This window comes from Geotrypetes seraphini, chromosome 4, assembly GCF_902459505.1.
Source record: "Geotrypetes seraphini chromosome 4, aGeoSer1.1, whole genome shotgun sequence".
NCBI lineage: Eukaryota > Metazoa > Chordata > Amphibia > Gymnophiona > Dermophiidae > Geotrypetes > Geotrypetes seraphini.
This window is the reverse complement of record NC_047087.1, coordinates 13,683,366-13,710,259: the sequence shown is the minus strand read 5'-3', so window position 1 is coordinate 13,710,259 and position 26,894 is coordinate 13,683,366. Positions and strand designations below refer to the sequence as shown.

At 46.2% G+C, this 26,894-nt stretch overlaps 2 protein-coding genes across 5 annotated transcripts in view; both read right to left on the bottom strand.

Moving 5' to 3' along the window:
- LOC117358884 (meckelin-like) overlaps positions 1–16,311 on the bottom strand; it is an 88,785-nt gene extending 72,474 nt beyond the window's left edge. For 3 of the 4 annotated variants that reach the window (XM_033940703.1, XM_033940705.1, XM_033940704.1), the window contains exons 1-6: positions 16,004–16,311; positions 13,387–13,463; positions 12,168–12,252; positions 8,945–9,020; positions 3,513–3,567; positions 3,074–3,112 (exon numbers count right to left, since the gene is read on the bottom strand). In XM_033940703.1, the coding sequence (XP_033796594.1) occupies positions 3,074–3,112; positions 3,513–3,567; positions 8,945–9,020; positions 12,168–12,252; positions 13,387–13,463; positions 16,004–16,193 (522 nt within the window). In that variant the 5' untranslated portion in view covers positions 16,194–16,311. Of the gene's footprint in view, positions 1–3,073; positions 3,113–3,512; positions 3,568–8,944; positions 9,021–12,167; positions 12,253–13,386; positions 13,464–13,777; positions 13,914–16,003 lie in introns of those variants that run through there. The other variant, XM_033940706.1, reaches the window with a different exon arrangement.
- Positions 16,312–20,152: 3,841 nt separating this feature from the next.
- LOC117359112 (extracellular calcium-sensing receptor-like) lies at positions 20,153–21,666 on the bottom strand. The gene is made up of 2 exons (XM_033941297.1): positions 21,565–21,666; positions 20,153–21,093 (listed from the first exon to the last, which is right to left on the bottom strand). The coding sequence occupies exons 1-2, from the start codon at positions 21,584–21,586 to the stop codon at positions 20,153–20,155; spliced, it is 963 nt and encodes a 320-aa protein (XP_033797188.1). The 5' UTR covers positions 21,587–21,666.
- Positions 21,667–26,894: the final 5,228 nt, after the last annotated feature.

Genomic DNA, 26,894 nt, shown 5'->3' with positions numbered 1-26,894 from the left:
TCCTGACGCACAGGAAAAGAGCGGGAACCAGGACAGACCCCCTGAAGCAGAGGGGCCCCCATACGCGGGGTCTCCGGCGGCGCCACTGCAAAAATGCAGCACCAAGGAGACCTGCTACACAGGTCTAAAAGCTCATCCCTCTGAATAAAAAAACGCACCACGGACGCATCTGCTCTGGAAGACGGGAAACCCGCCGCCCCGCTGCCAACAGGCGTCCCCTCTAGAGGATCCTGGAAGCCCGCCAAAGCAGCCAGGTCCTCAACCAGGCCAACACGCTCCTCCGCCCACCAATTCGCAATCCAAGCCCCCCCGCGGGCGCTTGGAAGAGGGAGGAGGAAGAGGGGACGCCAAACGAAAAGAGGGAGGCAAAGCCATAGGGGGCGCGGAGGGAATCCCCCCCCGAAACCCCCCAGGCGCACGTGGGACCCCCAAAAGTCCGCACAAAGAAAGAAAATAAATTGGGGGCAAAAAACCCCTGGGGGTCCCCAGGGACTCCCTGCCCCAGCAGGGGTCCAAGCTGAAACCTGCCCCTGTGTTCGCCATACAGGGGGAAGGTCACCTGAGGTTGCAGACAAAATGGAGGGGCCAGACAAAGAAAATGGCGAAGTTCCCGCCAAAAATGCTCCCTCCATGGCCTGTAGCGGCTGAGAAGACTGAACAGTCCCAGCCGCTAAGACAGGCAAGTCGGCATCAGCTGTCAAAAAATCAGCTGAGAGGGAATCCTTCGGGGAATCCCTCCGTGGGCGGTTGTGGAAGACCGGGCTTCCCCACTGCTCCAAGCCGACTCGCGAGGCACCATCGGCGGGGAGCTCTGGGCGCCTGCAGCCGCTGCCGACGGAGCTCCACCACCTCACCGACCCAAACCGCCGAGTTCAGGCCGGCCGCGAGTGCCTCGCGGCTGGACTAAAATTGTGGCCTACTCCCCCGGAGAAGGGCACAATTGCTCCAGACGCGACCTAGCTATAAAAAAGTGCTGGTTACATGAAAAAATACAGTAAAATACAGTTTTCTTAAAGGGAAACAACCCTTCAGACCAGCACTACCTCAGGATTTTTTTTTTTTTTTTTTTTTTTACAGAACAGACTCCACAGGCTCTCGAAGCAATATGCCTTGCTTGACTTAGGGGGCAAGGCTTACTGCTGAGGCTCCTCTAAAAAAATGTGGGGAGGTGGAGGAAGTGGGGGGAGGGACCCCGCTCGTGACCCGCCGGGTTTGACACCCCCGAGGTCGGACGGACCCCCAAACAGGGCCCGACCAAGCTCCGTCCGGCCAAAAACAGGGACAATAAACCCCTAAACAAATTCCAACAGCCCTACCAAGAGAGATGGGTACAGATCACTCAACACCTGCTGGAGACTGAAAGAAGACTGAGGGAAATAGAGAAGGGAGGATAGTATATACTGTCCCAAAGTTTTGTTTTCAGTCTCCACCTGCTGGTCATGATTAGATATATACCCATTCGTAAAGTTAACCTCTACTGGTCTGGAGAGTGCTAAAGAATGAATATTTCTCTAAGCAATATAACGAGCCACCCAGCAAACTCTTCTTAATTAATGCAAGAAAGATAAGTTACTGGGTCAAGCTCAGTAGCCCGTTCTCAAGGTGGCTAATCCAGGTCACTAGTACCTGGTCAAAACCCAAAGAGTAGCAATATTCCAGGGCAAGCAGTGGCTTCCCCCATGTCTTTCTCAATAACAGACTATGGACTTTTCCTCCAGGAACTTGTCCAAACCTTTCTTAAAACCAGCTACGCTATCCACTCTTACCACATCCTTTGGCAATGCGTTCCAGAGCTTAACTATTCTCTGAGTGAAAAAAAATCCCTTCTATTGGTTTTAAAAGTATTTCCCTGTAACTTCATTGAGTGTTCCCTCCCTCCCCAAACTTCACATGGGAGATGAAACCCCTTTCTGTCACTAATTAAATATTGCTGGATGGCTCGTCATGTTGATTAGAGATATATTACTTTTTCACCTAGGCATTTTTTTTTTTGGGGGGGGGAAGGCTTTAGTCACTATTTTTTTCAACTTTTGTGATTTATTTTCCCTAACATTTCCTATCCTCAGACCAGGTGCTATCATCAGGGCAGGATTAACCAACAAGCCAAGTAGGCACGTGCCTAGGGCCCGTAATGGCCAGGGGGGCCCGATGAAGGAGGGCATCAACATTGGTTTTTCCAAACGGCGATGGGCCCCTCCAACATCAATCGGCAACGCGGGCCACCCCCCAAACGACAATGTGGGCTCCACCCCGATCGACGGAAAGTAAGACAAGCAAGCAACGCGGGTAAGAAAGACAACGGGAATTGTAATTGTGCAAGCGGTGCTGCTTGCCCAAAGCTTCCCTCTGACGCAGCTTCCTGTTTCCGCCTGGGCGCATAGTGGGGTGGGACGGGGCAGGGGGCCCAGTGTACTTGTGTGCCTAGGGGCCCTCGATGAATTAATCCTGCCCTGGCTGTCATGGATCCTGCTGAGGTACAAATGCATCCAAAAATGATAAAGCCATCCCCTCCACAAATCCATCTGTGCCTCCACGTTAGGAGAAAGCAGTATGCATAGATCAGTGGTCTCAAACTCGCGGCCCGGGGGTCACATGCGGCCCGCCATGTACTATTTTGAGGCCCTCGGTATGTTTATCATAATCAAAGTAAAATAAAACAGTTTCTTGATCATATGTTGCTTTAGCTATAAACTACAATATTAGTATTAAGACTTAGTCAAAAGGAAAGATTTATAAACTATGAAGAGTTTTACTTTATGCAAAATTGTCATTTCTTTAATAAGACATTAACTATTTTTTTCCGAGGCCCTCTAAGTACCTACAGATCCAAAATGTGGCCCTGCAAAGGGTTTGAGTTGGAGACCACTGGCATAGATCATGGGTTTTCTGAAGACAGGGAGCTCTGTGGAGAACGATACGAGGGAGGCTACATGTCTTGAAAAATGTACCATTAATTTAGAGACATAGAAATGTTTGAACAAAGCATATAGCTCCACCAACATTAAGAACACATTGCAACACAGCGATGCAGCCTTGATTTGCAATGGATCCCAACAGCGATGGCAACATTTACCTGGGGCGTGACAGCAGAGGGGAAACAAAGTCCTCCGGTCTGAAATAAAGGCAAGACATCGCATTTATTGATCATATAATAACTTGCTTGCAGCTAAAGCATGCGAATGTTCAGTGTGGGCCTTGTGAGGCATGGCTACTGCTCTGTGCAGCTTTGGCTCCACTCTCCTCTTTGATACGGATGGCCAGGTGATTGAATGATGCATCTGGCACACCCACCCACCCTTATCTAGTGAAACATGGTTCCTACAGCCCCGCACTAGATCAGACTCTGATAACAAGCGAACATAACCGCTGCTTCTCATAACCAGCACGATAGTCCTAATGCCTCTCTCCAACATCTTAACATACTACAGAGAAGCACACAGGGTTGAGGAACAGTACCGTTTGGTGCACAAATGAATACTTTCATGCTAAAGGTGAGAGTCCTCAGGACTTACCTGGTTGGCTTCTGGGCATTTACATTGTGGAAAAGTTGCCTGGCATGGTACACACCTGGGAAATGCAGAAGCAGAGAAAGGACCGGTCACTAGGACTGACACAGATTTATAAAATAACAGCTAAAGAAGGGACAGTCGTTTATGCATTCAGAAAGTGCTAGGACTAAAAAAATATACTCCTTTAAAACAAACTGGAGAAAGTTTTTTTTTTCCCCTCGGTGCACGATCAAGCTGTGGAATTTTTTGCCAGAAGATTCGGCAAAGGCATCTAGCATGTCTGAGTTTAAATGAGGTTTGGATAAGTTCCTGGAGGAAAAGTCCATTCAAAATTATAGGCAGATTTGGAGAAAGTCATCACTTCTCCCCAACAGAAGGCATCAACAAGCATCACTCTTCGATCGGGCAAGACCCTCCCTGTAGAAGAATCCTCCAAAATCCTGGGTTGCATACTTGACTCCACACTTACCACGGAACTACAAGTCTCCAGTCTCCGAAAGAAATCCCTTTACACCTTGAGACAACTAAGATTAATCAGACCATACTTTCACTAGCACTACTTTGCCCTAATTGTACAACTGATGATACTACCACAATTAGACTACTGCAACTCCATCTACATAGGACTCAACACCGCTTTAATCCACAAAATGCAACTTATCCAAAACACAGCTGTCAGATTAATCTTCAACCTGAGAAAATACAACTCGATTACAGCCTTCACCAGGCAACTGCACTGGCTACCCATCCCATCACGAATAACCTTCAAAACTTCATGCATCATTCACCGTATACCTTATGAAAACTCCACGGCTCCTCTCGTCCAATTCTTCTCCAAAGTATGGTCTACCTCCTGCAGAACCCTCAGCAAAATATTTCTAAATCTCCCCTCCACAAAAAATCTTCAATACAAACATGTTTTCCAGTCTATGTTCACCTTTTTTGGTTTAAAAACTTGGAATGACCTTACTGAAGCGATCAGAACATAACCTAACCACACCATATTTCAGAAGAAATTGAAAACTCAGCTATTTGACACTTAATCACCTGTATCCTCCCTTTCCCCTCCCCCCTCTCTCTTCTCCCTCCCCTCCCCTCCCCCTCCTCCATCCTCGTTCCTCTCTATAAGTCACCTTGAGCCCACCTAGGTATAAGCGACGCAGAAATAGAAGATTAGATTAGAAATGAGAACACCCCGAAAAGATCTTACTCGCAGTACCTACTGTGCCTCTGGAACAAACTACCTACCCGCATAAGATCGTTAGAAGGTCTACTGAACTTCAGGAAGGCAATAAAAACCCACCTCTTCCACTGACCCTCTATGAGAGTGCGCTAACCCACATTCCATGGACCTTCTGATAAAAGGGCTCGACTCTTCACCGCCTCGAGTCTCAAACATGGCAGATAAAGGCCAAATGGCCCATCTAGTCTGCCCATCCGCAGTAACCATTATTTCACTTATGTGTTTCATTCTATGTCTCGCACAGGAGACATATTCCTTCTCACACCAGGAGACAAATTCCTTCTCACACCGGAGCAGGAAGGAGACCTCTGGGTTCCAATCATTTTATTGATTCCAATGCAGACTCGACACGTTCGTGTTTCGGCCAAACAGGCTTGCACCAGGAGTCTTGATCATTATGAGAAACTTATCAAACAGCCTTATGTTATCTTGTGCTTTCGGATACACTCAGAGTGATGTAATAAAACCATGTGAATAAATGCAACAAGTGCAATGAGAACCAGCACAGCCGGCAATCTGTTGTCTTTTCTTCCTTCTCACGCTGTGTCTCACCATACCATGTTTTGCCATATTATATTTTTACCATGCTTTGTAAACTCTATTTTGCCATCTTTGTCAGACTTGCCCCAGGCACATTAGATAGATTGTGAGCCCACCAGGACAGACAGGGAAAAATGCTTGAGTAGCTGAATAAACTCACGTAAACCGTTCTGAGCTCCCCTGGGAGAACAGTATAGAAAAAAAACTGAATAAATAAATAGTGTGAAAAGTTCCAGCCTCTGCTACCAGAGCTGGTATTGTGACATCACAATGCCTCATTCCACCAATAAGAGCCAACCTCATCAGTGATGTCACAATGGCTTGATTATCTTATACTTGGCTCACTGTTACTACACTTCAATTTCTAGAGTGGTGCAGTGGTTAAAGCTACAGCCTCAGCACCCTGAGATTGTGGGTTCAAACCCCCAGTGCTCCTCGTGACCCTGGGCAAGTCACTTAATCCCCCCATTGCCCCAGGTACATTAGATAGATTGTGAGCCCACCAGGACAGTCAGGGGAAAATGCTGGAGTATCTGAATAAAGTCATGTAAACTGTTCTGAGCTCCCCTGGCAGAATGGAATAGAAAAGTGAATGAATAAATAAATTGGCTCTCTGGGATCTGATGGGTACTTGCTAATGAGTCAAAGTATCCCTTGTTGAGACAAGATGTTGGGTTTAATGAACTTTTGGTCTGAACTAGAATGGCGTGTCTTATGTTCTTAGGAGGCAACAAGCCAAAAACCAAAAAAAATGACCCCAAAATAAACTCTGTGGAATGACGATGTTCCTTAATGGACTTTATTTGAAAAAGTCAAAGTTCCAAAGGTACACTAAAATCATCCACATAGTCCGCTAGGGATACAGGTCCTTTAAGGCTTTTATGTGGATGATTTTAGTGTACCTTTGGAACTTTGACTTTTTCGAATATAGTCCTCTCCAACCCTAACTGAATTGTTCCCAAAATCTCTTATGCCTCTCCTCTGTATCCTGCTCTCCTGTATTTTGATGATCTTACAATGTACCTGTATTCGCTGTTTGTCCAGCTCTTCTTTGTTGTAAACCGCCTCGAACTACCACGGCTTTGGCGCTCTATAAGAATAAAATTATTATTATTATTATTCCACAGAGTTTCTTTTGGTTTCTTATGTTCTTAGGAGCCCACAGGGAAAAGGTGTGTCTGATGGATGGAGAGAGCATTGTCAGGCAAAAGGAAAGAGTTCAAAACACACACCTGGGAAACCTTTCTGACCAATGAAAGTAAAAAGAATTGAGAAACTTCTAAAGACCAGTATTTGAACACAGGCACATGCCAAATTAGGTAAGAGGTGCATAAGAATAGCTAGACTGAGTCGGACCAGTGGGCCATCTAGACCAATATTCTGCTTCCACATTAGCCAATCCAGGTCACAAAACGTCTGACAGAAACCCAGAGAGTAGCAACAATCCATGCTAGGATCCCAGCAGTGGCTTCCCCCATGTCTGTCTCAATAGCAGACTATGGCCTTTTCCTCCAGGAACTAGTCCAAACCTTTCATAAACCCATCTACGTTAACTGCCATTACCACATCCTCTGGCAATGTGTTCCAGAGCTTAACTATTCCGAGTCAGTTGTCTCTTTATTGTGAACCACTTAGAACTTGTCATGGTATTGCGGTATACAAAAATTAAGTTGTTATTATTATTTCCTCCTGGAACTTCATCGAGTGTCCCCCCCCCTAGTCTTTGTAATTTCTGATGGAGTAAAAAACAATTGATTCACCAGTACCCATTCCATACCACTCAGCATTTTGTAGACTTCAATCATATCTCCTCTTGGCTGTACCTTCTCCAAGCTGAAGCGGGGGGAAGGGAGATTAGGACTTGTATACCACCTTTTTCTAGTTACATTACCACACTCATTTTGTACCTGGGGCATTGGAGGCTTAGGTGACTTGTCCAGGGTCACAGAGAACAGTCCTAGGGTACTCCTCACCTGCCCTAACCGCTTTAGTCTTTCCTCATATGAGAGGAGCTCCATACACTTTATTACCTTGGCTACCTTTTCTAATTCCACTATCACCTGATCTGAGCTCTTTGGGGACAATGGGATAGAGAACAAATTCAATAAATATATATGTTTTGAGATAAGGGTCATGCATTTGAAATATTGTGTTTTATGTGGTAGAACCACAGCAGTTTATTTATTATGAACAGATAGTTACTTTAGAACCATCATGACACTTGGGCCCAGAACCCTCACCCTGAGTTCAAGTTCCATGGAACCCCCCTTGGCTGTGTAGGCACCTAGGGCGGACCCCTACTTTCTAAGCTAAGCAGTGGCAATGCTGTTTCAATTAGAGATACTGGATGTCCAGATTTCCCCGAACATGTCCTCGTTTTTGAGGATATGTCCGGGGGTCCAGACGGCTTTTCAAAACCCGGCACTTTGTCCGGGTTTTGAAAAGCTCCCTCGACATCACTTCGGACAGGAGGGCATCCGCGTATGCACAGATGCGCTCCTGTCCAACAAGAGCAGGCAGCTGGGGGAGGGGGGATGACTGGGGTCGAACTGGGCAGGGATGGGTGGAACTGGGCGGGCCTAGGGGGACGGATCTAGGAGGTCCGGATTTTACTACAGTAAAATCTGGTAACCCTAGTTTCAATGTCAGACTTTCATTCATGAAGGACAAGCACGTTCTGGAGACTCCAGAGGATCTCTATGTCCCTAGTGATTGAAAACACAATATTGAAGCATTGCCCCCCACTGGCAGGAAAGAGGTTGGAGGACTGTTACATGGCTTAGATTAGAGCAGTGGTCTCAAAGTCAAACCCTTTGCAGGGCCACATTTGGGATTTGTAGGTACTTGGAGGGCCTCAGAAAAATAGTTAATGTCTTATTAAAGAAATGACAATTTTGCATGAGGTAAAACTCTTTATAGTTTATAAATCTTTCCTTTTGGCCAAGTCTTAATAATAATATTGTAATTTACAGCTAAAGAGACATATGATCAAGAAACTGTTTTATTTTACTTCTGTGATTATGATAAAAATACTGAGGGCCTCAAAATAGTACCTGGCAGGCCACAAGTTTGAGACCACTGGCTTAGAGGGATCGTCGCCCTGCTCTCACCCTCCTGTCTTTCCTACAGGTGTCAAAATCTTAAGACAACTTTTTCTGGACTTCCATAGGAATTCTTCATTCTGTGTTATGGCTCCTACTTTCTGGAATTCTTGGCCTTTTTACCTTCGTTCAGAGAAATCATTTGTAACCTTCAAGGCACAATTAAAGGTCTACGACTTCTCTTTGGCCTTTAGCTCTTCACTTACTTCCTCCTGATGGCTACTTTTCTTCTGTGTGGACAGATTTAAATTCTTTGTTCTCTCCCTTACCACATTGTTCATCCCTTTTCATTTTTCTTGTAATCCCCGATTCCCTCTTTCCCCATATTCTCAATTGTTTTCCTTTCTGTTTTGTCTTTTTTAATTGTAAACCGTTTAGATTTGCCTTCTGGTGTTATATTTGAGGTAGATTAAATAAATTTGGAGTTGTATGGCCACTTGTGCTTAATTCTCATAAGAGCACAGCGTTGGTGAAATGGATAAAGCGTGGTGCCCTGACTCCCCTGTTCAAGGAACCCCCGAGTTCTTCCATGGCATCATGCCACCACTTACTCATTTCCAATTGCATTTGGAAGCGACAGTCCACTGCAGTTGGCACATAAGGCTGTCAGCACACTGAAGTTTTCCTCTACAAAATACAGGAAAAGATGATTCAACAGAGAGGCAGCTCCTGAACTGTCCGCAAGTCTCTTCTCAGTGTCTCCCAGCTAACTGTCCCTGTACCTCTTGGGTGGAAATGTTTATACACCTCATCCACTGGACAAAAGCTGTCATAGCGGACCTATAACACTATTACTGATATTTATTATTTGTATAGCGCCACAAGACGTACACGTACATTAAGCACACAAGAGACAGTCCCTGCTTGAAAGAGCTTACAATCTAATTATGACAGACAAACACGACAAAAAGGGTGAATCTATATACACATTGCTCAGGTAGGGATGAGGCGGATAGGGTAGCGGACTAGAGAGGGATTTCTTTTTAAATTCTTGCTTACTTTGTAATTTTTATATTTAATTTATTAGATTTACTATTCAAAATTTGGAAATGTAATCTTTATTTCATTCTTCCTCGTTATTGTGGGTTCAATTTTGCTATTGGGTTGCTAATATTATGTCTTCTCTGGGGGGGTTTCTCCTTTTCTTTCTCCCCCTAAACTGTACCGTTCCCTCTGGTTTTGGCAGAAGAAATGCATGACCTTGCATTTCTTAGCATTAAATTTTAGCTGCCAAATTTCAGACCATTCTTCAAGCTTCACCAGGTCTTTCTTCATGTTATTCACACCATCCTGAGCATCTACTCTATTGTAGATTTTGGTATCATCTGCAAAGAGGCAAATCTTACCTGACAACTCTTCAACAATATCATTTATAAAAATGTTAAAAAGAACAGGCCCAAGAACAGAACCCTGAGGCACACCACTAGTAACATCCCTTTCCTCAGAGCGATCTCCATTGACCACTACCCTCTGTCACCTTCCACTCAACCAGTTCTTGACCCAGCCCGTCACTTTGGGACCCATCCCGAGGGCACTCAGTTTATTTATCAGACGTCTGTGTGGAACACTGTCAAAGGCTTTGCTAAAATCTAAATACACCACATCTAGCGCACTCCCTCTATCCAATTCTCTGGTCACCCAGTCAAAGAAATTGATTAGATTTGTCTGACAAGACCTACCTCTCGTGAATCCATGTTGCCTCCGGTCCTGTAATCCACAGGATTACAGAAATTTCACTATTCTCTGTTTTAAAAGCGTTTCCATTAATTTGCTTACCACAGAAGTCAGACTTATCGGCCTGTAATTCCCTACTTCTTCCTGACTTCTACTTCTGTGGAGAGGGACCACAACAGCCCTTCTCCATTCCTCCGGTGATGTTCTCCTCTTAGGCACTTTAGTTTGGATTGTGAGACCAGTTGGGACAGATATTTAATTCTGTAAATCGCGTAATACTCATGTACGAGTGGTAGATCAAAATACAATAAAGACAATACAAACAGAAATGGGTGCTTTACAAGTGGATTGGATTATGACTTAAACAGAGCTTTAAAAAAGTGAGCTTTCAGCCTGGATTGGAATACTGCCAGAGACGGAGCCTGACGTTCCGAGTCAGGTAGGTTCCAGGCAAATGGTTGCAGCAAAGTAGAAGGAGTTGGCATAAGTGTTGCAAACATATTCCACGAGAGCCGCTATTCTCACATTACCCCTCTCCTCAAGTCGCTTCATTGGCTCCCCATCCGTTTCCGAATACAGTTTAAACTCCTCTTGCTGATCTACAAGTGCGTTCGCTCTGAAGCTCCCCGATATCTCTCCTCGATCATCTCCCCCTATGCTCCTCCCCCCCCCCCCGTGTACTCCGCTCATCGGGCATCGGGCAAGCCCCTCTTATCTGTACCTTTCTCTTCCACTGCCAACTCCAGGCTCCGTCCCTTCTTTCTTGCGGCACCGTATGCCTGGAACAGGCTGCCTGAATCAATATGTCGGACTCCATCCCTGGCAGCGTTCAAATCCAAGCTAAAGGCCCGCTTTTTTGAATCTGTTTTCAACTCTTAACTCCCACTCACTGCTGTCAGATACCTCTACCCACTGTATCATTTCCTCTACCATAATCTCCCCAACCCTGTAATGTCCTGTCTAAATTAGATTGTAAACTCTTCTGAGCAAGTCCCAATAAAAAGATTGTGAACACCTCCTTGAGACTAAATGGATCAGACTACCCAATTAATCCCACAACCAAAATCCTTGGCGTCACCCTGGACCGAAGCCTGACGTTTGAAGATCACACTAATGCTCAAGTCAAAAAATGCTTTCTCACTCTATGGAAACTTCGTACCATTAAACAATGCTTTGACTTCTTTCGACTGTTGGTTCAATCCCTGATCTTAAGTACCTTAGACTACTGCAATATTATATACTTGGGATCTCTCAAAAAAAAACATCAAACGACTGAGAGTCATCCAAAATGCTGAGGTCCGTCTCATTTATGGCCTCAAGAAATCAGACCATGTAAGCCCATATTACAGAAAACTACACTGGCTGCCTGTGGAAGCAAGGGTCGTTTTTAAGTTTGATTGCCTTTGTTTCAAAACCATGACAGGTTCATCCCCATCCTATCTGTCTCACCAATTCGAATTCCCAGGCACAACTAATACCTACTTGTTCGCTTTTCCATCCCTAAAGGGTTGCGCCTACAAGCGATACCTCGATAGAACTTTATCATTCAAAGCAGGCAAATGTTTAACCAACTTCATCTCAAATGCACTTTCGTACTAAACGTAAATAATAAAAACTTATCTCTTTGACAAATTTATCTGACCCCCACTTCAACCTGATGTACTTCCAAAACACTTCCAGATAAACCTGACTAAACTTAGCATGCCAATGTAATTTCGAAAGTTCTCTGTAATGTCGCCGTCTGTACACAGTCTCTTCCCTTGTAAACCGCTTAGAACTATTTGTGGTATGGCAGTATATAAAATAAAGTTATTATTATTATTGTATGTTAAAATGTACAGCACTGCGTACGCTTTTTAGCGCTATAGAAATAATAAATAGTATTACTAAACAGCCTATTTTATTGAATATATTTTCTGAAAATAAGAACTCAGACATGGAAAAGTAAGCACCAGAAGCTGATGTCAAATATCCAGGTGTTTGGGTTTTTTTTTTAATATGATTGCATTTTGATTGGTGCTTTTATAACTTTTTCTTTCTACCTATTTTGTACATTGCATTGATTGTTTTTGGATGGAAGATGAAGACCATAAACTCTACCTCGCACTTGACTGGATCCACAATGGCAGCTTTCACTTAAACACTGGAGGCAAAATCTTTGGTCAAAGGACACAACCTGAACGGCCTGAAAGAGGACACAGGAAGGGAACTGTCAGTAGCATGTAGGGTTACCAGATTTGTTCAAGAAAAAAAGGACACGTGGACCCCCCCCACACACACACACAAACCTCATCTCTTCTCCTTCCCCGAGTCTGGGCTGTGTCTGGAAGACTTCCGAGCATGCATGGATGTGATACTGTGACATCGCAAGCATGCGTGCGACATCATCACTTCACATCTGTGCGTTCTCGGAGGTCCTCCCGATGTTGCCCCAAGCTAAGGGCCTTCCAAAACACGGACAAACTGCCGGGTTTTGAAAATCCATCCGGACACCCAGACGGTCTGGTGACCCTAGCAGCATGTGCGGGGGACAGAGACTCCCACACCCCACTTTTCTGAGAATCTCAGGAAGCGATGCAGCTTCTCATTGGGATGTTTCTAAGGATTAATGCAGAAACTGTGGACATCACGTGAAAAGTTTTGAGAAACAGGATTAGAAACAGAAAAGTGGTCTGGTCTTAAGTCTCTTCTGAAATGGACAGAAGATGGGAACTTTTCCTCTTAGGAGGAAGCTTGAAGCTGCTGGCTCCGATCACCCAGAGTCCAGGAAAATCTACTCATGCCCAGATGTAGCTCACCATCCCTGCTTTCCATTTTTTTAATGGAGTCCAGAAGGCACAGTGAAACATGAACAATAAAGACTGAGTTAAACTTGCACTAGAAAATAACATGGGGACAAATGTTTTCCTGTCCCCGTGGGAACTCATTTTCCTTTCCTGTCCCTGCCCCATTCCTGCAAGCTACGTCCTCACCTGCACAAGCCTCAAACACTTTAAAATCATAAGTGTTTGTGGCTTGTGCGGTTAAGGCGGAGCTTACGGGAATGGGGCAAGGACAGGAACAGGGAAATTGAGTTCCTGCGAGGATGATGAAAAATTTGCCCCACTTGTCATTCTCTTACTTGCACATACAGTAGGTCTATTAACTTTAGTCCAAAAATATGACCAATCAATGTTGTGAACTGAAATTTTTAGACCTTTTCCCCAAACCTTAGTAATACCCAAGTTTGCTGGGAAAATCAATCTATTTAAAGCTTCTGTTAATTTTACTGACACACCTGCACTGCCCCCATCCCCCCTTCTATTTGAATAATACCTACATTACAGGAGTTGCATTCCACGACCGGATTTCCCACATCTCTCATGGAAAATGTGCTGGCGCAAACACATTTCAGACCTAAAAACCAGAGATTGTAGTTATTGTTGGGAGTTTCTGGATTGCTCACCACCCTCACAGAAATGTCAATTACCTAGTTCCAGCCTGGAGATTTTGGAACAGTTATTGAAGAACCTTGTACTGGAACTATGGCAAATTTTCACTTGTAAACTGTAGACTATGTTTATTGGTTAAGATCCCTAGTGGATGTCAAATTAGGATAAATCCAGTGCAAAACGTAACCTGTTAACTGTATAATATGTAGGTTTAACCTGTAACGGGAAAACGGGATAGAAACGAATTAAATCAGGAAATAATTCTGGGTTTGAACTTACATTACAGAGCAGAGTGGAATTTGTATTGCCCGATCCGGCCCATTGAAATCAGTGCTGCAAGTCCCATAATGCACCAGGATAAGGTTACCAGATTTTCCCCAAGGAAAATCCGGACCCATGGCCACACCCCCAGGCCTGCCCAGTTCTGTTCAAATCCTGCCCCCCAGCCCCACCCCTTAACCTGTTCATGCGTTGGGACGGCATCCACGCACGCACAAATGTGACGTGATGACATCACACGCGTCCGTATGATGTCACCGCGTTGCATCCGCTCATTCGCGGATGCCGTCCTGACATCAGGAGCTCTTCAAAACCCGGACAAAGTGCCGGGTTTTGAAAAGCAATCCCGACCCCCCCCCCCCCCCCCGGACATATTCTCAAAAGGAAGGACATGCCGGGGAAATCCGGTCATCTAGTAACCCTCCACTGGGTTGGAATGATCAGAAATCCAGGACTGTCTCAAATCTCCAGCCTGGAACTGGGTAACTTGGCATCTCTGCCCTCACAACCATCATCAGTATAAAGCTTGGCAGCTCTGCTCATTCTCTCCATAGAACTATACTCCCAAGTCACATTATTACTGTAGCACTATACTTGGGAATTCGTAACAGCGCTGGTCTCCCACATTACATTTCTATTGCACTCTGAGGTTACATAGCAGCACTATTCTCTCAGGTTATATCATCACTGTGGTACTGCACATCAAATTTAAATTGTAGCACTATACTGCCAAGCTTATGTTCATTGAGAACTTCTATCCCTCTACTAATGACTGGGGAGTCAATTCAGAGTGGTTTACATGAGCTTCTGTAAAGGTGTTATGCTACTGTGATGACTGTAGCATTGTACCTAGGATTACCATACGTCCAAATTTAGAAGGCGGAACCGGGCGTCCAGACGGCTTTTCAAAACCTGGCACTTTGTCCGGGTTTTAAAAAGCAAATTGCGTTGGGAAGAGCATTCAAGCATGCGCGGATGCCCTCCAGATCGAGATGAGCAGGCTGATGGGGCGAGGCTGGGATGTGGCAAGGGCGTAATGGGGGTGGGGATGGGTAGGTCTGGGCGGGCCTGGGGGCGGGGCTAGGGGGGGGTCCAGATTTTACATATGTAAAATCTGGTATCCCTAATTGTACCTCCAGATTACACAGCATCACTATATTTCCAGGTTACGTTCATACTGTGGTACTGTTAACAGTTCAGTTAAACATTAGCACTATACCCCCTGGTTCCACTATTAGTGTTGCATCATATATCAAAGTTATATAGCAGCACTATACTCTATAGCAGGGGTGTCAAAGTCCCTCCTCGAGGGCCGCAATCCATTTAGGTTTTCAGGATTCCCCCAATGAATATGCATGAGATCTATTTGCATGTACTGCTTTCATTGTATGGTAACAGATCTCATGCATATTTATTGGGGGAAATCCTGAAAACTCGACTGGATTGCGGCCCTCGAGGAGGGACTTTGACACCCCTGCTCTATAGTGATGGCTCTCAACTCTGTCCTGGAGGACCATCGGCCTGTCAGGTTTTCAGGATGGCCCTAATGAATATGCACGGAGCGGATTTGCATGCCTGTCACCTCCATTATATGCAAATTTCTCTCATGCATCTTCATTAGGGCTGACCCTGTCCTGGAAACACAGCAAGCCAGTGAAGTTTTCACAGTGAGCATGCATGTGGGCGTGTGTGGCACAGAGGTTAGGTCTACAGCCTTAGCACCCTGAGGTTGGGGGTTCAAATCCCTCGCTGCTCCTTGTGACCCTGGGCAAGTCACTTAATCCCCTCATTGCCCCAGGTACACTAGATAGAGTTTGAGCCTGCTGGGACAGATGATAAAGTACCTGAATGTAAACCACTCAGGATATAAGTGGTATTTAAATAAATGACATAACTTGAAGCCCTGAATTATGCCAATCTATCTTATGAATTTTTGTTGTGGTAATCCTGAAAACCCAGCTGACTAGGCATGCCTCCAGGAGAGGGCTGAGAAGCGCTGCTCTTTGCTTAAATTGCTCACTGTAGCACCGTACCTCAGGTTACCCGGCAGCTGTACACGGTGAAGTGACACAGGACAGGATCCCTGTATTCCCAGCATCCACTGTTACTTTGGCAGTATAATGTAAGGCTATGTTCCCCAGTTAAAACGGCTACCCTGGCGGTGATCGAGCTCTTTAATGAAAAGCAAGAGTGTCTGGCATTTGCAGGCATAGCCTTTCCACTTACCGTCGGGACTCTTCACCTGGTGAGGCCCACAAGGGCTGCAGGCAAGGCTCACAGTGTTGAAGAACTCGTTGCCAGCACAGTTGTCTGGCAGGGAGAAAGCGATGGAGGATCTCCCTGCCTGAGACGAAGGAGGAGGCCGGGAGAGGAGGAGGCAGGCCCAGGCAGCCAGGATGCAAGGAGCAGGCTGCATTCTCCCAGAGCTCAGCTTCCCCCTTGGACCAGCTCCTGGCCCACCAGGCCTCTGTTTAACCGGCAGCCGCCATGGTTACCAACCTCCAGCTCTCAGGTTACAGCAGGCTGAGGCCTGGCTCACTGAATAGACGTAATCGGCCTGCCAGCCCCCAGCCAGGCGTGGGCATTGCCTCCAGCCTGCTTGAAACGCCCCGTCTGCGAGTTAATCAGGTTCACAACTGCAGCTGGATGTTCACCACTTCCAGAGCTTGCAGGTGGAATGGAAAAACAGTAAATACATGAATGTTTACAGGCAGAATGAATCCTTTAATTTGGTTTCTTTTACTTCATTTCTATTGGATCGTAACCTAGCTAACATCCACAAAGAGCTGCTCTTTACACGTTCACGTACACCATATGGCTCCAGACAAAAGGAGGATGGATTGAGACATCCGGGTTTTACTGCCATTGCTTTTATATGGTACGATCGCTGAAGTTTTTTTAAAGGCAGGCCTAGGGGCAGGGCTAGGGTCCGGATTTTCCGAAAGAAAAATCTGGCAACCCTACTTTCAGTAGAATTAAAACCTGGATGCCTCACTCCATCTTACTTTTTCTGGAGCCAAATGTAGGGGTACCAGATGTCTGGATTTACCCGGACACGTCCTCGTTTTAGAGGACATATCCGGACGGCTTTTCAAAACCCGGCACTTTGTCCGGATTTCGAAAAGCTTCTTCTTTGGGACCGCGTCGGAAGGGCATCAGCACATGCACGGATGCCCTCCCGACCTGCGAGAACAGGTTGAAGGGGCGGGGCTGTGGCATGGCATGGGCAGAATGGGGCAGAACTGGGCGGGCCAGGGGGCAGGGCTATGGGTTCGGATTTTAGTTAACTAAAATCTGGTAACCCTATGCATAGGCCTTCTTTTACTAAGGTGCGTTAAGGGTTTTAGCGCGTGCTAATATTTATCGCAGCGCTAAAAAGCAGAGCGCACCTTAGTACAAGAGGGGGTTAGTTTCCAAAGGATTCTTAACTCCCCACCCCCAGGAAGCGACATTAGAAATCCCCAATTAAGCAAAATCAACACAAATGAGCATGGGGGAAATACCGTACTATATAAGGAGCCTAAGAAATTGGGGCTGAAAAAAAGTGTTATTCTATAAGCCACGCTTAAAGTTAGGCGCAGTTTACAGAACAGCTTAGGCCTGGGAACCATGAATAAGTTCAGGCGCAGTCGTTTGTACCAATGAAAAACCTGGTGCAAAGGTCAGTTAGGGGTCGATGCCTGTATTGTATAATTGTGCACATAACTTGGCCATTTTGGCCCTTACAAAAATACGCACTAAGTACAACATCTACAATAGAGCAATTTTTGAACTAAAAATACAGACCTTTTTGTGGTTCGAAACTGGCCGTGTTTGACGTTGGATTTGGGGACGTTTTTTTTTGCAAAATATGCAACATCCGATTTGGACGTCGTATTGAAAAGGAGCAGCTTCTGAGTCTTATCAACTCCCGCTGCCTCTGCCAGCAACCGGACATAACACAAATGCTCTCTGCCGTTTCTCTCTGCTTCTTTTTGGCCGGCTTTCCTCCAGTGATGGCGGTGATCGCAGCTGCATTTCTGGCTAGGGTTACCTAACGTCTGGGGAAACCCGGACATGTCCTCTTTTTAGAGGACTGTCTGGGTGCCTGGATGGTTTGTTCTTTTTTTAAAGGGGGGAATCTGTCCGGGTTTTGCAGGCGCTCCCGACCCCCCCCCCCCCCCCCACCTACCTCCTTCTCCCTCCGCTGCATTGAATTTTCGGGCAGTCCATCAGCAGCAATGAGGGAAGCCTGCTGCCACTGGCCTGACCTGGAAGCTACCTCTCTGCAGTGACTTCCTGTTCCCGCGTAGAAACATAGAAACATAGAAGATGATGGCAGAAAAGGGCTATAGCCCATCAAGTCTACTGACCTATCCTCTTAAGTCTATACCTAGCGACCGATATTCCAGTTCGACCCTCGTAGGGATCCCACATAGTTATCCCATTTATTCTTAAAGTCCAGCACGCTGCTGGCCTCGATCACCTGCGCTGGAAGCTCATTCCAACGGTCAACCACTCTTTCTGTGAAGAAATACTTCCTGATGTCGCCATAAAATTTCCCACCTCTGAGTTTGAGCGGATGCCCTCTAGTGGCAGAGAGTCCCCTGAGAAAGAAGATATCATCTTCCACTTCGATACGTCCTGTGATGTATTTAAATGTCTCAATTATGTCTCCCCTCTCCCTATGTTCTTCAGGGGCTGGACTTGCAGAGAGGCAGCTTCTGGGTAAGCCGGTGGCAGCAGGCTTCCCTCGTTGCTGCTGCTGCCCAAAGATTCAATGCAGCAGCCAGGAAGGAGGTAAGTGGGAGAGTTGGGAGCTGGAGAAAGAGGTCTATGGTTCCCACTGGGGGGTGGGGTATAGGCTCTGTTGTCGGGATGCAGTTGAATGAAGAGGGAGCGAGTGGCAGATGCTGGGATGGTGAAGGGGGGAGTTGCAGTACCATGGGGGCAGGGGAGAGAAGAGAGAGAGATTGGTCCTAGGGTGGGGTACAGAAGAAGGGGTAAAGAAGGAAGAAAAGCTGGTCAGGGGTGGAATATGAGGACAGGGATATTAGGATGGCCTTGGAGCAAGGGAAGGAAAGAGAGATAGGGATGGAGCTGGGACTGAAAGACTGATGAGATGCTATGAAGGATAGATGAGGGCTAAAAGGGTACCCAGGATGGGAAGGGGTCTATGGAAACGGGTGGGACTGGGACTGTGGAAGGCAGGGGCAGGGCTTGGTAGAGGCAGGGTGGAGGTGGAGTCAGGGGCAGGGTGTGGGTGGGGCCGGGGGAGGGTCATGGGTCCTCTTTTGCATTCACCACTATGGTAACCCTATTTCTGGGGTCAGGCCTCAGGTCACCACCGATCACTGTTCTGCCTGCTGGAAAAAGGGGCTTTGTGAGCTGGAAACGGCCCACAGGCTTTATGCTTGACCCCCCCTGCCCTAGCCACTCTGATGTTTAGCTATCCATAATGAATATGCATGAGAGGGATTTGCATAATACAGGCCGTGCATGCAAATCTATTCTTGTGCATATTGATTGCGAATAGTCTGAAAACCAGACGGGTTGGGGTGTACTCTAGGATTAGCTTGGGAAAGTGCTGTGTTGCCCAGGCAGACCGTCACAAAAAATGGATCCAGATTGATATTCAGATCATTTTATTGGCTTGACAATAATATGTGTTGTCAAAGTAACAATAGAGAAAAAGACAGGAGGAGGTCATTTACAGAGTAATAGAACAGTAAAATGAAGTTATGAACACAGAGATCAATTACAAAAACAATTTCCAGGTTCTAGTTCTGATCCTTATAGCTCCTGGCCAGATTATATTTCTTCTCTAGTGGGAGGATACAACAGATTTTGCTGCTCTCGTAAACTGCCATAGAGAAGGGGAAAGGGGTTTTTTTAACTAGTCCTGCAGGAGACGCAGGTGCCAACAACTTGCCCATGCTGCCCTTGACCTGGGCTCCAATAAAGAGAATTCAGAACACAGGCCCTACTGTTACTGAGTAAAAGGTACAGGAGAGAGTGTGATGCAGTGGTTAAAGCTACAGCCTCAGCACCCTGAGGTTGTGGGTTCAAATGATGGGCTGGAGTTAGCTTTGACGGCAACTCCAGAAGTTGGGATTTAAGGACAATACTGGGCGGACTTTCAAGGTCTATGGCCCAGAGATATCAAAGAAAAATGGACAATTTAATTAAATTATGAATTTATAATGCATGTAACTAATGGGCAGATTAGAAGGACCGTTCAGGTCTTTATCGGCTGTCATTTACTATGTTACTATGTAATGAAGTATATTATTTATAAGATCATATTTTTATCTGAGGCACTTCACAATCTTTTTTTTGTCAATTTTCCTTGGAGGTCCTAAGCTTATAGTTTATGGGGCGTACAACAGGGCTTGTCTACAGTCTGATACTCAGATTAGCTTCTCTGGAGATCTTCTGGCAGTATTCGTACGTAGATTTTTTAATCCACTCTACTGTGTTGCATTCTGGTTTAAAGAGAATAATATAACAGTTGTGGAAGAAGAGAAACACCAGGAAGCTATGAGCAGATGACAATATGACAAGAGCAAGGATGATACTTCTCGGGGTATAGTGGTTGGAAGAGTGCAAAACTGGGAAAACAGACAGCCAGGTAACGAAAAAGATAATCGTGGCAAAGGATACCCCCTGAGCCTCGTTGAAGTTTGAGGGCAAGGACTGGCTCCTCATAGTACAAGCCAGTAAACAAAACGCCAAGAAACACAGGTATCCCATTGCAAAGGAGGCGCCCAACCCTGTCTCTTTGAAACACTCCAGAATAATGTAAGGCTTAGCTTTAGGGTACACAACGTTCATTTCTGGAGGGTCTATAGAGACCCAGAGTGCACAGATAAGAAACTGAATTGAGGGTCCAAGTGCAACGATAATGAGATACAGGTGGGTTTGCAATTTGCTTGGTTTCCCTAAAGGGCTTGAAAAGGCACACAGGATGCGAATGGTCTTTGCTAACATACAGGAAAGGCAGACAGCAAAACTGATATAAAATATGGGCTTTCGAAGTTTGCATTTCCAGTTCTGAGGTTCTCCAAGGATGAAGGCAACACTTGCAAAAGAACAGAACAAGCCAGCCATGTTGAAGTAGAATAAACCACCAGCAGTTTTGACGATGGGCGTGTCCTGATGCTTGACATAAACAGCCAAGACAAAGAGAGTAAGACCCATCCCCAGGGCTGACAAGATCCCCAGTGCAACGCTGACATAATCTGGCCAAAACTGGTAGACGGAACTCTTTGGCCAACACGAAGAGCTTCCTGGGTCTGACCATTGGTCCTGAGGGCAGAGCCAGCACTTGTCTGGAGCTAGGAAAAGAAGGCAAAATGTAGATAAAACATCTGTCATCAAATATGATGAATGTTGAGAACATTTAGTTAAGTGCAGTATGGTGTCTAACAGAGATAACTGAAAAGGTGTGTGTTCATCTCTCCCTTTCTCTGTGTCAACAAAGCCATCTTCTAATACCATTTCTCTACATCTTATTAGGAAGTTACTCTTTGCCAGAGACCAGAACTCTAGGTGATGCTGCAGGGTCAGTATCTGATATACCCTCGGGGGAGCTCAAGGCTTCCCCCCCCCCAATAGCTCCTTCTATTCCCAACTTCCCAAGGCATCCAACTTCTATCCTTCCTTTTCCTCCCCCTCCCAGATGCCCATCATCTACCTCTCCTTCCCTGGTGAACGGCATCCACTCTTCCTTCCTATATCTACTCCCCACTCCCATAGATTCCAACATCTCTCTATCTCCATGCTTCCCTACCCCCTGCTAGGCCTACCTTGCTCCAAGTCCTCCCACATGTTGCTGTTGCTGCCGTGCCGCCATCAGTGCAAAACAAGAGTACTATGGCTCATGCTCAAAGCCTGCCATGATCTTTACCCTCCGAACTTCCAGTTATGGAGGGGGTGGGAGGCAGCAGCAGTACGTACAGATGTTCAAGGCACCTGGACCAACAGTAATGACTTTTGTTTGTTGTCATGAGTGCTGGGCTGGCGACAGGGCTGGCTTCACCTATGGACCAGGTAAGTTTCTGGTCCAGGGCGCTAGTGAAAAAGGGCACCAAATGCCTGGGCCAGTGACATCACTGGCCCTATATGTCAGCCAGCAGGTCTTTCCTTTCCCCTTCTGCCACCGATCTGGAACCTCTTCCACTCCTCCTGCCTCAAATCAAGCACCTCTTCCTCAGCCTCCGTCAGCACCCCTGGACCAGCAAACCTGTTCTTCTCTGGTAGCAGCAGTGGTAACACGCTACCTGAGTTGAGCCGGCCCCTTCCCTCTGCAGTATCCCATCCCTCTGATGTAACTTCCTGTTTATGTGTGGGTGGGATTCAGCAGAGGAAAGGAGCCGGCTCAACTCAGGCAGCGTGTTACCACTACTGCTACCAGTGAAGAACAGGTTAGCTGGTCCAGGGGTGCTTTGGGAGGCCGAGGCCAAGGCACTGGCAAAGAAAGATTTGCTGGATTGAAAGTGGTGAGGAAGCCGAAGAAGAGGATGTGGGGGGGGGGAGGGGAGTGGTGCTGGACCTGTGAGTTGGATGGTTTCAGCAGAGATGTCAGCCTTCGGGGGAGGGAACAGGGGAGAGGGAAATGTCAGAACATGGGAGGTGGAGAGAGGGGCTCAGGGTGAAGAAAGGATGACATCAGACTTTGGGGGGTAGGGAGAAAGGGACACAAAAAATGTTAAGGGAAGGAGAGGTCCTGGACTGCAAAGTTTGAGGGTTTGGCGGGGGGGGGGAGGGGGGAGAGGTGCAAACAAAAATTGGACCAAGGTGTCAGAGCCTCTTGAGTCAGCCTTGGGTTAGGCCAGGTTTTCAGGATATCCACAATGAATATGTATGAGATGGATTTGCATGCACTGCCTCCTTGAGATGCAAATCGCTCTCATGCATATTCATTGTGGATTTGCTGAAAACCTGACCTGGCTCCGGCTCTCGAGGACCGGAATTGACTACCCCTGCTCTAGGCAGATGGGTCGGCCCTAAACACTGGAGGTGTCAGCCCTGACGCATTTCCTAAATATCAAGAATGATATTATTCGATTCTCCGATTGGACTGTGTTTAGAGTACCTGAGGCGTTGCTGTACGTCCCCTCCTGGCATAGATCACAGCTGTAGCAGCAGTGCAAAGGGAGGATGTCGTGAGGCTTTCTCTTGTATCCGGAAGGGCACCTTTGGGTGCAATAGGATAAGATTTCCTGGTAAGAAAAAAACCCACAAAAGAATCTTTTCTATTCTAAGGGCAACTCTATAACTTATGAGCTCATATTTGCCCACATAAATACATTTATTTATTTATTGGGAGTTATTGACATTCCGTAAAATGGTAAAGACCCTCCTCTTCAACTAAAAGTCACCCTCAGTCCACACCCCCTTAAACCCCCCTCTCTCTTCCCTCCCCTGTCCAACTTCTCCCTAAATTTCAGTACAGTCCTCTCTTAGTCTGTACTCTGATAAATTGTACCGAAACTCAACTAACTTGTACTAAACTAAACTACATATACTTAAACTCTACTCTTAATTTACTGTATACTCCCTGTATTTAACTACTTCGCAGTCCTGTATGTCCAAACATTTAACCTATAGAACATGTTATTTGTCTAATTACTCTCCATTGTGTATGTTTATCTGTAGACCGTTCTGAGCTACTGGGAGAACGGGATAAAAATCTAAATAAATAAATAAAATTAACCGCCTTTAGAAAGAGATTCACCCGAGGCAGGTACGATTCAACATAACTCTTACAATACTGTTAACAGTAACAAAAAAGACCAAATATTTCACCATCTGCCTATTAAAGGGTTAAATTGATCTTGAATCAGGTTCAGACGAAATATTTTTTCCCCTGCTTCAATATCATCGGCATCATTAAATAGAAAAATTTTGGATTTAAATTTAGTAAATGAAGATTTATGAAGGAGGTAACATAAGAACATAAGAAGTTGCCTCCGCTGAGGAAGACCAGAGGTCCATCTTGACCAGCGGTCCGCCCTCGCGGCGGCCCATCAGGCCTAATTGCCCGAACAGTGCCCCTGTCTAATTTTTCTACTGCCTCTAATCCTCTCCCTATAACTTACCTCTACTCCTATCTGTACCCCTCAATCCCTTTGTCCTCCAGGTATCTATCCAAACCTTCTTTGAAGCCCTGTAGTGTGCTCCTGCTTATCACATCCTCCGGTAGCGCGTTCCACATATCCACCACCCTCTGGGTGAAAAAGTACTTCCTAGCGTTTGTTCTAAACCTGTCCCCTTTCAATTTCTCCGAGTGCCCCCTTGTACTTGTGGTTCCCCATAATTTGAAAAATCTGTCCCTGTCTACTCTTTCTATGCCCTTCATGATCTTGAAGGTTTCTATCATGTCTCCTCTAAGCCTCCGCTTTTCCAGGGAGAAATGCCCCAGCTTTTTCAGTCTGTCACTATATGAGAGGTCTTCCATACCCTTTATTAGCTTAGTTGCTCTTCTTTGGACTCTCTCAAGTACCGCCATGTCCTTCTTGCGGTACGGCGACCAGTACTGGACGCAGTACTCCAGGTAAGATGGAAGAACATTCCAGAGAGTGGGAGCTGGTGCTGAACAAAGTGGTCTCTAGATGCTTCATAGCTATCATGTCTCCCTTTTAATATGCATTAGATCTCTGTTAATGAGTATATTTTTAAAACTCTTTCATGGTAGTCCTATAATTGAGCTTCAATCTGCTGATTTTGAATTTACCTCATTCATTGCATATAGGTTACGTTAGTAAAATCCGGATCCCCCTAGACCGACCCCTAGGCCCGCCCAGTTCCACCTGTCCCTGCCCTGTTACGCCTCAGCTCCACCCCCCACTGCCTGTTCATCGGACATGCGACGTGATGATGTCACATGCATGTGTGAGACATCACCGCATCGCATCCATGCATGCGCGGATGCCCCCTCCAGATGTAATTTCTTTTCGAAACCCAAAGTGCCGGGTTTTCTAAAACCATCCGGACCTCCGGACATGTCCAGGGAAATCCGGACATCTGGTATCCCTATATTTATGTAACTTCATGTTGAATGTAGAGGTCTGCACGGGAATGGGGATTGCGGGAATCCCGCGGGGGGATTGCGGGAATCCCACGGGGGTCCCGCGGGAATCCCCCCCTAACCCACGGGACTCCCACGGGGACCCCACTCTGGCCCACGGGACTCCCAAGGGGATGGAAGGCTTTGGAAGCAGGGTTCGTCCATATAATATAATGGACACGTCAGCCTTAGTAAAAGAGGGGGTTTATAAGTTAATTACCTGAACAGAAAACAAAAAAAGGGTTCCACCAAAGAGATTCCACCAGGAAAACAGCAGCGCAAACACAAAAGAAACTGTGGAATTGATGATCCTGTCGGAAGTAATTGCTACTATTTATGGGGACGGGCGGGGATGGAGGTAATTCCTTGCGGGGACGGGTGGGGACGGAGAGGATCCTGGCGGGGACGGGTGGGGACGAAGAGGATCCTGGCGGGGATGGGTGGGGACGGAGAGGATCCTGACAGGGACGTGTGGGGGCAGAGATGATCCTGGTGGGGACGGGTGGGGACGGAGAGGATCCTGACAGATGTCGGGTGGGGACAGAGAGGATCCTGGCGGGGATGGGTGGGATTTCTGTCCCTATGCAACTCTCTAGTTCAACGAGAGCAAGCGTGCCAGGCAACAGGCATTTGGAGATGTGGATCTACCATAAGAGCCATAGAAGATACACATTGCTTCTGAGCAACAAGGCCAAGTAAAAGGTTAAAAAATTCCCTTATTCTCTTCCTTTTTGTGGTATTCCCTTTCTTTCTTCCTTTCCTATCAAGATATCGTAGTTCCTCCCCCTCCCCCAGTACTTGCTTACCCTAATATAGGGGGTCCTTTAATTAAGGTGCGCTAATCAATTTAGGGCTTGATTCACTAAAGTCAGCGATCATCGCTAACAGGTTTAGCGACGATCGCTCCTAACCGACTCAATTCTCTAATGGCCCACCGCGTGTTTTTCCCCTCGGTCGTCCATTTTCCGATTTGATCCAGCCATGCAAATTAGTAAAATACCATGCAAAATAGCCAAGCGATTGATTCACTTACATCGCTTGGCTATTTAGCATTTGTATTACCGACAGGTCTGCCGGGTTTTTTTTTTTTTTTTTATGGCACAGATATTTTACATGTATTACACACACAAAATATCTGTTCCATAAAAAAAAAAATGTTTTAATCCCCCACTGCCAGCCCTCCCCCAACAACCCCCACAAAACACGCCCCCCCCAGACAAATGCGGGGACCCACAAATGGCAAGAGGGATGCCCACTCCTTCCTGACATGAAGAACCTCCTCCCTACCCCACCCTCCCTCTGAAAAAATGGCAGGAGGGATGCCCACTCCCTCCTGCCACCACAGGCCTCTGTACCCCGTAACAACTACCTTAACATTGAGAACAGGAGGTACTCAAAACATCTCCTGCTCCTCCTTTCTTATGATGACACTGGGGAGGTCCCTTGGGAGGGACCTGAGGCGTCTGAGCCAATCAGCGACTTACATAGAAGGAGCCTAATGAAGTCCCTGATAGGCCAAAACAATTTGAGAGGCACTGGTCTAGTAGAAGGTATCAGACAGCAAGAAGTATTTTCAAGAGAACCAGTGCCACATCTAGAACTTTACATTTAAATAAAATGTTTAACTGCTAGAGAATGACACGGTGACAAAATTCATTACCGTTCCTGTCCCCGCGGATAACCGCGGGAAATAATCCCATGTCATAGTTCAAAATACGGCCATCCGTCTAATATTCGGACTAAAGAAGAGCGATCATGTTAGTCCATTCTACAAACTTCTTCATTGGTTACCAATTGAAGCACGAATTCTATTCAAATTCTCCTGCCTCTGCTATAAACTAATCTGGGGACTGGCCCCCAGCTACCTACTACCTCACTTCGAATTCCACTCCTCTATTAGGCCTACCAGAAACCGTAACCTCTTTACCTACACAAATATCATAGGCTGTAGATATCGCACCTTCTTTGATAGAACATTCAAATTCCAAGCAGGTAGACTGCAAACTTGGACAGGCTACTTCACTTATGCCGCCAGAGAATCATATAGTATCTTTAGGAAAGAACTAA

Coding starts and splice junctions, on each gene's coding strand:
- LOC117359112 (XM_033941297.1), bottom strand. CDS start 21,586: ATGTGGGAGGACTTGGAGCAAG. Junction 21,094..21,564: donor GTGGGAGGACTTGGAGCAAG/GTAGGCCTAGCA, acceptor TTCTTTTCCTAG/CTCCAGACAAGTGCTGGCTC.